At 38.4% G+C, this 15,809-nt stretch overlaps 1 protein-coding gene across 2 annotated transcripts in view; it reads right to left on the bottom strand.

Annotated features, from left to right (window-relative positions):
* Positions 1–15,809, bottom strand: part of crppa (CDP-L-ribitol pyrophosphorylase A) — a 46,698-nt gene that overhangs the window by 24,289 nt on the left and 6,600 nt on the right. Inside the window, exons 3-7 of one of the 2 annotated variants that reach the window (XM_084557150.1) lie at positions 12,740–12,889; positions 12,317–12,340; positions 6,973–7,077; positions 5,746–5,791; positions 3,605–3,702 (exon numbers count right to left, since the gene is read on the bottom strand). In XM_084557150.1, coding sequence (XP_084413276.1) covers positions 3,605–3,702; positions 5,746–5,791; positions 6,973–7,077; positions 12,317–12,340; positions 12,740–12,889 — 423 coding nt within the window. The remainder of the gene's footprint in view (positions 1–3,604; positions 3,703–5,745; positions 5,792–6,972; positions 7,078–12,316; positions 12,341–12,739; positions 12,890–15,809) is intronic. The other variant, XM_084557151.1, reaches the window with a different exon arrangement.

Below are 15,809 nucleotides of genomic sequence, written 5' to 3' on the forward strand. Positions count from 1 at the left end.
CTATTTTGCTTAAAGGCTTTAATCGTTCTGTTTAGTTTTGGGCTTGACACACAAATGACACAAGGCAACTCAATAGCACCATAGTGTCCAAATCGTCCATTCTACATTCACCTTCTTTTGATTCCAATTACCAAGAATTATATTGTTACACATGCAGGCGTTAAACACAGACATAAGCATCCAGAGTCTGCGTTTGGCACAGGAATGCAGTTTGTTCTCCCCATTAAGATAACAGAAAGTAATTGAAAAATGTGAAATGGTTATGGGAAACATATGTTGGAGGCCTAAATGATCTTGAAAGATAACTGCCCTATGTCATTGTGTGGAAAATAATTTCAATCCATGATGAAGATTTGCAGGGTTTACAAAAAAGAGACATGATCTAAACCAGGTTGGCCATGAAATCCCAGAGCAGAAGTGTTTATTTAAGTTTAGGCATGGCCTGGAGAGCCAAGAAACCACAGACGCTCACCAAGCTAATTACTCAGAGGACAACAGGGAGGTACCTGCTGGTATGAATTTTAAATGTGTTATGAAGAATTTGAGGCATTCTAGTTTCAGCATTTATAAAAAGCTAGCTGAAGCAGAAATAATAATCTTGTTTGTTGGTAGCAGACGACTCAAACTGGCACACAAAACTAACATAAAGTTGTAATGGTTGCCTCTTGTTTTACCTCCGGTTTGGTCTCCACCAATTCCCTGGAATTATTTTTTTTTTTTTTATGTATTCATTGAAAGATGAATACTATTTTCCAAATGATTTCATATAAAATAAAAAGTATTATTCAAAGACAATAAAACCGAGTCTTGCTCTCTCCAGTTGATGGTTTTGCTACAGGATACAGGAACGTAGAGCTAATGTGATTTAGCTTCAGGTATAACTCTCTGTCACTAACATTACGGATTGATTATTGACTGATTAAAGAACTGAATTTACTTTATAAAGCTTTTGTTCTACTGTTTTAGCATTTACCTTTGTCATTTATCGTGTGTAAGTTTTGAGGATTTAATGCCAAATTCAAACATGTATGGAGATGATTATATCTGATGCACAAACTTCCTTTCTTATTTGAGCCAGCGTGATGTAAATGTTTGTCAGTGCTATCGGATATTTCGACCTTCAAACCACATTCAAAGATCAAGTATCTGCTCTGACAAAACATGGTTAGTAAATTTAGCAAAACTTATAATCCATTATTTATCACTTATCACTGGTTGACAACCAAAAAAGGCAGTTTTCTGGTGTGGTGTCTGTTCAGCAACACTTCTTGCTTTCTCTCTAACGGATTAATCTTTTTAAAGGTTGAGTTTAGGTATTAAAAACCAGCTGATTTATGAGTCTGACGAGTCTCTTTGATGTGGACTGTATGTAGGAATATATCAAGATAAAAGGACAAGTGAGAGGAGGAAGAGATTTGGCTTAAAAAAATTTGTCTTTTGGTTCTGATAAAATATCTAATTAACTTAGATTAACTTACTTTTTTTTACCTCTCAAGTTTTACAATAAACTTATTCAAGCCAAGATAAATATTAAAATCTGCTGGGGGAGTTAACATGACAGATACATTTTTCTATCAATTTTACATCACCTGTGTAAGCCTAGATTTAAACTAGATAAAAATGTATTTTTCAAATATCCTGTTCAAAGAATTCCTGGTCGTATTCTTATTGCATGTCTCACAGACTCCTGCACACACATGCTGCCAAATCCTCCATCAGCACACTCACACACACACACACTTTATCCTTGTATTAGATTCATGCAATGGCACAGGAACAAAAGTAATTCTTCATCATCCGTTCCTTCCATTTGCCTTTCATCTCCCCTATTATTCTTCGTCCCTCACAAACTCCCTGAAAGGATGTATCTGGTTCTGAACACGTGCACCAGAAAAAGGCAGCACCGGTGGCCACCTGAGCACAGACGGGAATGGCTCCAATCAGCCGATCCAAGGAGGCTGACATGGACCCCAATCCTGCTCTGGGGCCCGGTCCAGCACCAGACAGTGAGATCTGCTTCTTTTTGATGAAGAGCTTGGAGCGAGTTTAAAGGAGGATGAACTGTTTAGATAACTGTGGAACACGGAAACACGAAAGTCGCTGTGCACTGCCGCCGCCCTCCACTGTCAGCGGTAATATATACATAAGAGTTATCAAGGAAACATACGTATATTCTATAGACAAAGTCATGTGTGTGGAATTTGTTGGTCTGGGTATCTGCTCTGCAGATGAGCTATGGAAGATATGGAAGCTATATCTTACAAAAGGAGATAGCTATTACACAGAGAAGGATATCCGGGTACTCCAGCTTCCTCCCACTGTCCAAAGACATGCTCGTTAGGTTAACCGGTGATTCTAAATTGGCCGTAGGTGTACATGTGAGTGTAAATTGTTATCTGTCTCTCTGTGTTAGCCCTGCTATAGACTGGCGACCTGTCCAGGATGTACCCCGCCTCTTGCCCAATGACAGCTGGGATATATTATGTTTTCATAGCTCTGTTCTTATGTCGCATCAGTCTATTTAGTGTTTGTAAAAACACAGAGACACAGAGAGAAGAGGACAAAGATAACAGGTTCTCGTGTAGTGACATTACTGGTCTGCAGAATGACCTGCATTACTGGATTTTATATTTGACAAATATATATTTTGCATTTCCAAAAGCTACACAAGGATGGTATACTGTATGTTGCAAACTGCTACAGTGAAATAAACTCATGGTGACACAATAATTTGTCTCATAACTAATCTTCTTGTTTTAAAATAAGGACAGCTTAAGATAAATTCAGCTATTTCTGATAGACCTTTTCAGGAACTACTCTGCTTATTTAAAAAACCTCAACAAAAACATGTTTTTTTCACAACCATTTTTCCTACTTCTTTTAAAAGAAAGGTTGTTTGAGTTACAGCTTATGGGGCTTGCTTAAGGGAAACACGAAGGTTGTTGTGGTAAAGGAGAGTATTTCACATGTGGAGCCTCTACGTAGAGTGTGCAACCAGATGTAATATTTCAGACTGTCACTCTTTTCTGTTTTACATATGAAGGCTGTTTTCCGTTGTCTATTGGAACAGTTTTGCACATTAAAAGGAGGATGTTTGCAACATGGGTTTGATGTGCCCAAAAAATTATTAAGAATGAAAGGGAGGGATATGAACTGCAGTGGAAACTGCGAGCTTGTCAAATCTGACTGGTGGTAGGAGGAAGATGAGGATAGGGAGGAAAGAAATCATCACTAAATACTCAATTAATCAAGCAAACTCCACGGTACAGGAAATTTGACTGCCATCTGCTCTCCTGTGCACAGGGGAGTGAGAGGTGGAAGCCGGGGATGGAGGGAGAAAATAAGGAGGAGGAAAGTTGAACAGTGTGGACGTCCCAGACAGGCTCCATTAGAGGTCTGACCGCAGATGGCAAGTCTCACCACTGGGCCACCCAAGTGGAGCGCACATTGAGTTTGCAGGCGGAATTAGAGATACAGGACGCAAGCCAGAGATGGGGGAGATAGAGGGAAATAAATGGTAAACTGATCAGGATCTTTAGTCTTTCTTTAATGCTCTTATCAGCAAAAACAGAACTTTAATCAGCTGTTAATGTCACACACATACCATATCCCAAGATCCCACAGCCTTCTGGAGGGCATCAGCCAGTGTCACAGCTTGTGCCAATCCACCTGTGAGGATGCAGGCTGATCGCAACAGAGCCTCTAAAAAAGAAGCAATTGTTAATGTTCATAATTTCGTGTCCATAAACTGTCAAAAGTTAAAAGCTTGTGGTGGTTACTGTGCTAAATATGTCTGTGAAGGTTCTCAGTCATCCAGGTCAACGTATATCCATGTTCAGTTGCCTTTTTTTTTTTTTTTTTTTAACTTTTTTTGATTTACTGCCCTAAACAGAAAGCTGAAGAAGATGCTTGGATGAGCAGCAGACATCTTCAAGAAAGTCCAGCTGCCTTTTTTAATGGTTTTGGACATACCACATGCTTAACAGAGGGTCTCTCCTTCTACTACTCTTCGCGTAAATAGAGCAAACTCAAATGACCGAAACAAGTCAGACACTTTGCATATATATATATATATATATATATATATATATATATATATATATATGGTATGGCAAAATACCAAGAAATCCATAGCCTCAGCTAACTTCTTCTATAAAAAAGAACTCGCATATCAAAGCTGGAAACAACACACTGTGCCATAGTAATCAAATTTCTTTCATTAGTACTATTATTTTCACACTTAGTTCCATCTTTGATAGAGATGAAATAGATAGATCAATTTGAAAAATCTATTCCACCACAACAGGATATTTCTGCAATTCTTCTAAATTAAATGAGACACAATGTGTTCACTAGTGAGTTTTAGACAAGGTGCCTTCCAGTAATGTAACTAGCGTACGCAAAACACAGATGCTGTTGTTTCACTATTATATTAGCAAGGACAGGCTAGCAGCCAGGGTTAACATCTACCTAGCAACTAGTCTACATCAAGCGGCAATCTCTGGGGCTGAAAAATGAAGGCCAATGTGAAGTACGTTTGGTCTCTATAGCTAATTTGTCTATAGAGTGATGTGACAACTGTGTGGGGGAGAATTTTTATTTTATTTAGACTCATGACATTTCTACAATCTTTTCCCTGTAGTTTCACATCTTTCATTTGATCTTTGCTTTTGTCCAGCTCTTCTCTGTTGTCATACTTTTTAAATCCAATCAACTTTCAGGCTGCTCTCTAAGTTGGACGGTGCTCTCTGAGATGGAACTTCTGTCATGTTTGGGATCATGATCAAATGTGGACTAATCTCGTTGCACGGTCTCGCAAGACAAGTAATGCAAAACGAGGACTGCAAGGCTGCAGCAAGATTTCTAAAAAGAGGAATCAAATTCTGATCTTGGAAATGAAAAAAGATTTCTTTTAAACCCAGACAAATAATTCTATTGCAATGATGCAGATGGCTGATACGAAATTGTGGCTAAACTACCTGACACAAACTTAAATTAAAAATGATTAAGATTAGCACATTACACACCGTTTTAAAAAACTCCAGACCTTCCATATACACTATGTCAGCCTCACTTGGGAACCAACTATTGAGAGATCAAAGTTGTAAATCTCACACAAACACATACATCTAGGCAGGATACTCACAAACCACATACAGTACATTTGAGCACCCACAAACTGAAACACTCAACAGTTTCTCAAACTGACAGATGTGAGAACTTTCTTCCAGGTCTTTTCTACAAAAAACATAAATAAATAAAAATCACACAATGAATTCATTCACTTCAGAGGCCCTGGGAATAATCACTGCACACCTCATGTCATCATCAAACAGGTACTTGTTGGTCCAGGTGCTGGTGGGGTGAAATATAGGGCTGTTTATTTCCATTTCTCTGATTGTGATAGTCACCCTTGTCATGACTTGCTCTCCATAGTATTCACTGCTTACACCTGCTGTGTTCATCCCAAGCTAAACAATGCCACAAAGAATGTCTCCCTCTGAGGACAGTGACAGGCCATTTTAGTTCAATGTTACGTATTCATTTCTAACTCTAAACCACACAAAATGAGACAAAACACTCGATCACTGCTTATTTTTGCCCATTTAGTGTGTCTGAGAAGGCCTTCAGCCTTTCATGTATACATGTCTATATACTTCACAATGTAAAAAGTTGAAAAAGTCCACTTCATACAATACATACTTGAAATTGTGCGAAGGCAAACTTACAAAGAAGGCAACTCACCTTTGATAATGAACTCTGCAGCAGCCAAATCCCGTTTGTAGGTCACCTGGAGGACAAAATAACTTCCACTCAACATTTTATTTATGCACATCCATACACATTGTGGTTTTTTTTTTTTTATAAACTGAGTGACACTGTTTTTTTACATGGTCTTGGTCTTGTTCAAGCCTCTAAAAAATTGTTATATTATATAATAGCAATTTATCCCAAGAACCTGAGATAACTCAAAACATTTGCAGATTTTAAAGTCAAGAAAATAGACAAAGAGAACCCAATTAACCAAATGATACAATGTGATACTGGTGTATCCTTGGTGTATACTTGTTTATTCCAGAAAACAAACTAATATTACATATCTGTGGGTTGCAAATTTAAGTGCACTTCTTGGATTACAAGTTAATTTCAAGGCCAAATTAGAGACCATTTGTTCAGAAGTGTTTCCAATCAATGTAATGAGACTCAGTAGTTGTTCAGAGCCACGGGTTGTTTAAAAAAATATTTGTCACAGTCTAATATTCTCAACACATAATTTTCAGAAGTGTACAATGACATGCAGAGCCAAAGAGCTTTACTAGGACCTCAAAAAAGAGTTGTTGATCTCCAAACTCTCTAAAGAGTTTGAAATTCACAAATCCACAGTCAAAGATTATGAACAAATAGAGGAGATTTAAGATGTCTACTGAAGAAGTGGTTAAAATTCTTCCAAGCTGCTGTAGATGACTGTTCCGCAGTTACTGGAACTCTTTCATTGCTCTTGCTGCACAAGGGGGTCACACCAGATACTGAAAACCACAGTTCACATCTTTTACAAATCATTAATTTTCTCAAATAAATAAATACGCAAGTATAATATTTCTGTTTCATTTATTTTAATGGGACTTTTTTTCTACTTTCAGGACTTGTGTGAAAATCTGCTGAAGCTTTGGGTAATTTTTATGGAGATATGCAGATAATTCTAAAGGGCGCAAAAACGGTCCACTGTCAATAACTATCAAAATGTCTGTAGAGGCTTTACAGAAAGCAGAGCCAGAAACCCCTCTGGATTGTCTGGACTCATTGAATAATATAACATGGTCTACTACATTCTAAACCACATTATCAAATAAAAGTTTCTGAACAGAACAATCCATTTTAAACTAACTTTGATAAATAGGCGATAAGCTTACACCTGTGCTAACAACAATGTAAGCAAGTCCAAAATCCAAACCAGGCCCCTGACGAGCTCACCTTCCACAGTGTTGGCGGGCCCTCAATGAGCTTAGCATTGGTGCCACAGTACTGCAGAGCCAGATGGAGACACTCGGTGCCAAACTCTAAGTCTGACTCGCTGCACTGCAGAGGGGACACAACAGAGAAGAGTGGCTATGAACAATTGCTGACAACAATGTATTTCCATCACACTCAATTATGGATCACTATGTTGTTCCACTGCAACAGCAACTCAGACCGAAACAGTCGATGCTCTGTTACACATAAAGTGCGACCTTACTGATGGTTTTGTGTACTGGTCTTTCAGTATTTTACTGTCATTATAATGGACAGTCCATAGAGTAAACTTGCCTTTATAATAGTGAGAATAAGTAATAAGATTATTGACACACTGGCCCTGTTCAGACTTTGCATGAACATCTGTCCTGGGGAATCCAATAACAAGTGACGAGTGTAAAGTACAGGTGTGAACACACCCAGGACACACTAAGGTAGCATTTGATCCAATCAATCTCTGGCCACATTTGGAAATTCCTCACAGTGAGTCAAGAGTCAAATTAAAGACCTCTTATTCAATAGGGCTAGTCTTTTGTCAGCAGAGTTTTGCCTCATTCATTCAGAAAAACGCAAAATCACTATGATAAATGATCACCAAAGGAAAAAGCACCATTAGTAATGTCTGTTTATTAGTAATGGGAGCCTTTAAAAATATTCTGTCCTTATGGCTGTTAACTAACCAAATAAACAAATCTCAACAAGAATTACAAAATTGAATTATTTAATAGGAGTACTGTGTGTGATTGTCATCAAATAATATATCAGCATGTGGTTAATTACTGATGTGGTCATCCTGATGTATAAGGAGTCGTGTCTAGTTAATGGTATTTCCTCATTCACCAATGTCTTTATTTCCCTTTTTACCAGAGATTACAGTGCGAATGTAAGCTTCCAGGGTCTGAGTTATAAGCCGAGTTTAGTGCAGCTCTCTAAAATAACTAATCCCGGGGTGAAGAAGATCAATAAATAAAAACTTAATGTGCATGCCAATGTCATGACGCACACGTTTATTTGCATACAGAACGGGAAACTGAAATGAGATCTGAGAAGCTGGCTTGAGAAGCTTGTTAATGCCAGGTGTGAACACAGGTAAAGCTAGTCACCTGCAATCAGATTGCCCAGGTCGGATGTTAATTTGAGGTCTGAATGGGGCCATTGATATTCTTAGAGGCAGCAAAGGGGCCAATGAGTCAGGGGTAGGGTTTGCATGCTTATCACTGGAGCCTTGATGTCATTACATGGTCTAGTGTTTATCTGCCTCGATAGAAAATAAGGAACTATGTGGACAGTTTTCAACAGACTGCAGTGGGCAGGGCAAGCATAGCGTAGCAAATGTATGTTGAAATCACCACTGGGGGGCTTGATCAATCGTATGTCATACTGTTAATGGTTTCATAGTTAATACAGCGGGAGGTTAATGTGTTTTAAACATCTGTGAAGAGGGATTGAAGGAAATTGTGGTCCTTGGTTTTTGAGATGTCTCAAGGACTAAAGTGTTGAACAAGGGGACATTTTAGTTAGAGTTAGTTAGTTAATTAGAGTTAATACATATTTAATACAAATTCCTTTGCAATTTGGCCACTAGTTGATGACATAGCTCAGGCTGCACCAAATTCTTAGAATAACAAACAAAATTATAACTATTAACATTCTGTTGCTGTGTATAAGGTATACTTTTTGTGTACCTTATTTCCAGAACAACAATTTGACCTGCCATGTACACGTTGTGATGCACCTCTTATTTTGGAAGTCACCCTATATAATAGGCTGGCCTTAGGCAGATGGGTCCTCCATATGAGCTGGGTTCTGCTCAAGGTTTCTTCCTGTTAAAAGGGAGTTTTTCCTTGCCACCGTCGCCTTCAGGCTTGCTCTGGGGGTTTCAGGCCGGGTTTTTGTAAAGTGTCGTGAGACGATTTGTATTGTTATTGACGCTATATAAATAAAATTGAATTGAATTGAATTGAATATTACCAAAGTTTCCTCTGATAATTTGCATCTTTGCATCACAACTTTCATCAGGCACTTCACAAAAATATCTTTGTAGCTTTTCATTTTGCTGGCTTTAATGTGAGCATGGCCAGTGTTTTTATATGAAGAGGCATCTCCACATTTTTCATCAGAAGCTCTAAAGGAGGCTGTTTTCTTTGGCTAATGGACAGTTGGCCTTGTAGCACTCTTATCTCTCCGAATTAAGATTTAAAATGTGCGTGATCAGTGTCATCAGGTTCAGCAGACATTTCCTACATTCTTCTGCATCAGACTCTCATCAGACTATGTTTTGTTGTTTAACTGAAAGGTTCTTCATCGATATTTTTCTTTGGAAAAGATCTGCTAAGACTATCAACTCAATTTGGAGCAGGACAGATACAGAGAGTTTTTGCTGAAAATACTAGGCTCAGGTACAGTAGGTCAGGTGATAATTATCTAGGTTGCTTTTAGATGAGACTCAAAACAAAACAGTGTGCCATTTATCTATCTGAACTCATCCTAATTAAGGTTATTTTGTATGGATTATCGCACAAATAAACATTTTATTTGCAAGTTGAAATACTTATAGGAAATCTCATGAAGATCACCTGGACGTTTGGTCTGAGGCAATGAACTCTTGTTCAGACTACTAGTTGACTTCAGGCTACCTGAGGTTATACCTAGCATTTTAACAAGCTATAAAAGAGAAGGGCCTTTATTCCAGGGATAGTGGAACTGAAGGGAAAAATTACAGCAGAAATATGCTCTTGGCCGTGAGGTAATTTAACCTTTAGCATTTTCTCCAGGTACAAAAGCCCTCAATGGGGACTGGATCAAGTATCTCCTCTTTTGTCTTTTCAGCCCTAAGTTCTTCTACTTTCAATGGATGTCAAGCTACAAATGAGCAGCTCCCAAAGATTCTTCATGAGTATGTCCTACAGTCCTAACCTGACAGACACCTTACACTTTCCCTTCTTTTGAAAGGTTGAAAAGTAGGAGAGGGGAAACATTTTCAATCTACCTCCTCCTTCTCCAGCGACCTCCCCGGTTTGTCTTTTTGCACCTTGACTAGCCTTGACACTGTGGCACAAAATAAGCAAATTTTCTGAAAAGGCCAATGCCAACAGGGCTCTCGAAGCAATCTGTGTATGTGCCAGGAATAAAAATAACTGCACACAACTGCGTTCCAATTGAAGGAATAATACAGTTCTTAGTTCAAATTTTGCTTTTGTCCTTCAACAACATGGCAATCCAAAGGAGCCTTCAAATGAAGCTGGAAATAAACCTCAAAGTGTCTGAAACATAAATAAGGTCAACTTCTATTTTCAGCTATAGGCCCCTTCTCACAGAAAAATCAACACATGTACGTCAGTGGATGAATTCTTTCCATTTTTCAGGTACACGTATTAAAACATACTCAGCTGCTGAGACCATTAATCTAAGCCCACCTAAATGTGCCATGCAATTCAATTTTTCCAACTGAGACTTGTTCACTTTTGTTCCACAGACTAATCTGCAACAGTGTGGCAGACTATATTAACATGTGATTTCTTTCCCAGATGCAGCAGAGGCCAAGGAAAAACGATAGCATTCACGCCACAGGCACTTCAGAAGGAAACCCTGCAGGTTCTGGCACATCAGCCGAACAATAAAGGACTGTAAAGGCCTGTTAAGATGTATGACAAACACAAACCACTTTGTCATCTAAATTGTGTAATTATTAGAACATAAATCACAACCTGTCATTTCAGAAGATTTAAGAGACATTTTTAGTAATTATTTGACACCAGGAGAGAGTAGAAAGTGCCTGTAGGGCTTGGTTTGTCCATCCTGTGAAATTACGTGTTGTCTTTAAAAATGGACACAAGGCATCACACTTTTGGTTGCTTGTGCTCTGGATGAATTTAGCAGTGAATTAGAGTAGAAAACCATTTTGCCACTTTAATGGCATAAAATGGTCTTTTAACAAGTGACAGTTTAGTTGTCCAAAACTCTTGATGATTAGAAGGAATGGACAGAGGAGGGATTTGTAAATAGTTTTTGGAAATATTTTAAACATAATTTAAGCCTTACATTCTGTTCACATTTAATGCCTTCACAGTATGGTCCTGATCAATTTTGACCCAGACGAAGAATTCCCTCATAGTAAGTGTCTGCTCCAAATTTTAAACTACAGATCTACTTAAAAAGTTTAAATAGCCTATGTCCCATCAATAAATGTATGATTAATCCTTGTTGTTGTTTCAGAGAGCAGGGAGAGTGTATTTTTTAAGTTTTACAAGATTCATTTTGAGTGAAAAACATTTACTATTACACATGATCATGTACTGTTTTACATAAAATCCATAAAGATTTAAATATATTTGATTGAATTTGAAAATGGCATGAACATTGTGGAGCTGTTGGAATTCATAATATAGCTATGTTTAATCTTTGAAACCATTAAATGCTGTCCTCACTGCTATATCATAAGAAATTATAACGATCGATAGTCATCTTCATCAGAGGGGCTGTAATCTGCGTTTTCTTCCACATTTGTCATTCTGCTCTGACACATCCTCCTCCAAATCACTATCAACCTCCTCATCTTAGGAGAACAGACCTGTTGCACATTAAATGTTGTTACCAAAAATGGCAGCTCGGGAAACATTACATTGCGGGTGCTTGTGCTTGCAGATGCAGATCTGGTGTCTGTGACAAGGCATCCTCTGGGTCATGTATGACTTAGTATGTTGCGTTTCTGCACCATATATGATCACTCTATGCTGTTATACTATTTTACTGTTTCGAGGTTCCCCCATGCCCCCTCAAAGACCAGCAGGTGTCTGTCTCTGCGGGAACCTGGACAAATATCGTGGGAACACAGCGGGTGGCTGTGGCTCAGTAGGTAGAGCGGGTTGTCCACGAACCAAAGGGTTATCAGTTTGATTGCCAGAATGTGCCACATACCAAACACACACATACAAACATGGCCTGTACAGTTTCACAGCTTGTTCAACATTACCTAAAACCACCATTTTCCTTGATTTGACTCACACTGGTAGATCTCAAAATCCATCCTAATAGATCTGGGTCAGATTTGACCAGAAACTGCTTCAGTGTACAGAAATTTGTAGCACCTGTATAAAAGTATAACATAAAATATTTTAATTTGTGTTTATTTGGGTTACTTTAAGAAAAGTGATCAAATTCCAGGCTGAAAGATGGCATTTAGGGTATTTTTACTGCTGTCAAATGTCAAAATAGGTCAAATTTCACCCGAACAGTATGTAAGGGTTAAACCTTGATAGTAACTACAATGAAATAAGTACAAAATAAAGTTATTCAGCTTGCCTACCTTGTTCTTTTTAGTCCTTTTCGTCTGTTGATACAAAAAGGCAAATGCTTATTTGTGTGTTGAATTGGAGGAATAAAAAGAAAAAGGGAGTATGTGGATGAACATTTGAACTAGCGTATGTACTTACAACCAGACAAAGCTGTGTTATTATTCAAACTTATGGAAACAGCATGAGGACAAAACATCTCACAGTGAGCCACCAGCCTCAGAATGTGCTTTTCTTTCAAAAATAATGGATGGTGCTGAAAGGGGTTACTGTTTTGTACAGTCTTGCAGGGCAGGGTGAGCAGCTGACCGTTACAGTGGAAGAAACAAAATGAGAACCATGAAGACTCAGGAGATTCATTTATCACATTGGTACCCACATCACAACATAATAAAGCCCTCTTGTGTGCAAAAGGTACAGTAACGTGCAGGTCCTACCCTCTGATAGGCCTGATAGATGACATCATATGAAAATCCCTGAGGCATCTCGCTGGCTCTGTACTTGGCTCGCTCCAGAGAATGATCCAGATAGCCCTCTGACGTGGTGGCTATCACTGTGGAAACAAGAGGTCGGATGGCGCCGGATGCCTTCATGACAAAAAGAGAAGGAATGATTTGACATGAATACACAAATGCAGTTTAGAAGGAATTTATGAGAGGAAGGACACTATTAAACAAGCTCTGTAAATAGTGAAATTAGTCTTAAAAGGAGTAAAAATTGACAATCCCTCAGAAAATATAGGAAGTTGGCGTTTTAGTTCCTTAAAACTGGCTCTTGATTGGCTCTTTAAAACTAACGACCAAAAGAACATGTAACAATTTTTTTGCTGTGTTTCACACAGTTGCACACTGCTTTGCTTTGAGACAGAGTTGGTGATGGAATTGGTATAGAGGTGAGCATAGCAATGGACCCTAGTTTGATTAACGGTCAGCGCAAAGCTGTTCACCAGATTTCTCACATGATAAATAAAGCATTTGTCTATCTAGATTCTAGTTTATCTATAATATATATTCTAGATTCTAGAATATAGATAAACTCAGATTTCCCACCAATAGAAAAGAGCCATGAATCCCATCTCTAAATCCTCTGTTTTACAGACAAACTAACGACATAAAACTCGCAATTCCTTAATAGCAATTTGTGCATTTGTTTGTCCTGATTGGGCTATAGGTAGGTTTCACAGTTTCAGACAAGCAAGTGTGCCAGAATCTTAAAGTGGCTGCTCGTTTTGTGGACTATGTGCATATCATACTGTATTATTACTCATGTGAAGTAGTTGCACACAGTACTTTTTTGTTTGACCTTTGTTATGTTGCTAAGCGAAAGATATTAAAGATAAAGGAGCTCTTCTTCTTGAAGTTAAAAGGTTGCCATCAGACCTGTTGAGAACGCAACTGAAGGAGGAGCAGTTGATAGTGATAGTACAAGGGGCATGGGCCCCCTAATACGACCAGTTTGTGTCAATAGACCCATAGTTTCATAGATAGTCCTACGCAATTCCCATATTGAAACATGAAGTGAAGTTAGAAAAATAAGTTAAATTAACTTGTTTGGAAGCAAGCTAATATATTTCTATTGACACATCTACATAAAAGAAATAAAAAATGTCAGGGAAAGAGAAGGATCACATTTCTGGAAAAAAAAAAAAAAAAAAAAAAAACTTTTCCAAACCTCTTAGTTTGGATAAAAACAAAAAACAAAAAATAATAATAAAATAATAATTTTTATGAAGTGACACTTCAAGGTTACATTTACTCAAGGTGAGTTACTGGATATATTAAAACAGAGTTGAAAGCACTGAGATCGACAGAAGGCAGTGTGGAAGGAAATGACAATTTAAAACATGAATTTGTAGTAATTAGTACAGTGCAGACTTCAAAGGAAAATCTGAAAAACTGAAGGCACTGTTTGTTGTCACAGCAAAGGTCTATATAGTCATCTGAAACTTAGCCGCTGGCTGACACCAATATCGATATACTTACATCACTAATTTCTTTCCACTTTAGAAGCATATACAGACAATTTAAAATGATTAAAGTGTTGTTTTTGGGTTCAACTTAACATTTCCTAATTATGCATCAAGAATTAGGACTATGAAAAAGACTGAAAATGTCTAAGTGAGAGCATTTCCTTGATCATCCACATCCATGGTTACACAGTAACAATAATTTCATCTTAACCGGCAGAGCTGGAGCGTGCTCTGCTTATTCTTCCTCCCTTGGAAATTTAAAGTATCCATCTTTTCTCATACATTACTCTCATCTCAACTACATCATGTCTGAATACAGCTTCCAGGAGCATGCACTCAACAAGTGTGTGGGGGGGAAATGCAAACATGTGTTCTGTGTGTTACACATGCTGTTTAAAATTAATCTGCTGCTCTTCAGTTGGAGACAGGCTCTCTGTCATGAGCGTGGATACGAGAAAGATAATGAAGACCAGACTGCCCGCTGTGGAAGCTGTGGAAGTTCATCCCAAAGCACGGACACAGCAAGAAACACACCATAAATGTTGGCCATGGAACTGGGCTTGCGCTTTTATTCGCAGCATGTGTGACCTGCAATCAACAACGTCTTTTCTGGACTTGTGAACCTTGATCATAAATCATTATGAAACGTTTTCTGTCAGTCATTGCTGATACAACATCACCAGGAGTGATGGAGCCGTCAGTTTTATAAACACTTTATGAACACATGGATTCATGTTGTTACAAGTGGGCAAATTTAAGGCGCAGTCACAAGGTGAGAACTTGACTGGAAAACTTGACCTTGTTGTTTTTTAGAATTAGGTTCACACTGCTTGGTGGACACAAACCTCAGGTAAAAAAAAATAAATAAAAAATCTTCTTTAAACTTTAGTTTACCGGTCTTCACACCAGGTGAAACCTTCGACACCAGCTGCATGCTGGATTTGTTTAATGTCTGTGCTGCAACTGAGCTTCTCTGGTTTTCAGCAAAAAGAACTAACAAGAAATTAGGTTAGAGCTACAGACAAGATTTAAAATAGGTATGATTTCCAAGGATGAGGACAGAGCGGCTTTTGGAGTTGCATCTATCATCTATACGTAAAGGGTATCACGATCATTCCCTGAACTACTCGTTTCCTGGAAAAAGATTTCTTGCCATCAAAAGCGACCTAGTATTTCAACGCTGTGACATTTACCAAACTTTGAACACAGAACAGGGACGGGGTGGTTAGCACTGATGCCTCACAGCAAGAAGGTCTCGGGTTCGAATCCATGGGCCGACAGGGTCTTTCTGTGTGGAGTTTGCATGTTCTCCCTGTGTCTGTGTGGGTTCTCTCCAGGTTCCTCCCACCATCCAAAGACATGCTCATTAGGTTAATTGGTGATTCTAAATTACTACTGGAATGCACACTCATCTGAAAAGACATCCGCTAATGCTAACAGAAGAACGGTCCAAATCCTCTCGACGGCAGTCAGTTAACAACATTCTCCTGCAGTAACCCAAAGAAGGAGGGTGCACATCAACATCATGTTCTGATGAA

This window comes from Chelon labrosus (assembly GCF_963514085.1).
Source record: "Chelon labrosus genome assembly, chromosome: 12".
In the NCBI taxonomy this organism is placed as follows: domain Eukaryota; kingdom Metazoa; phylum Chordata; class Actinopteri; order Mugiliformes; family Mugilidae; genus Chelon; species Chelon labrosus.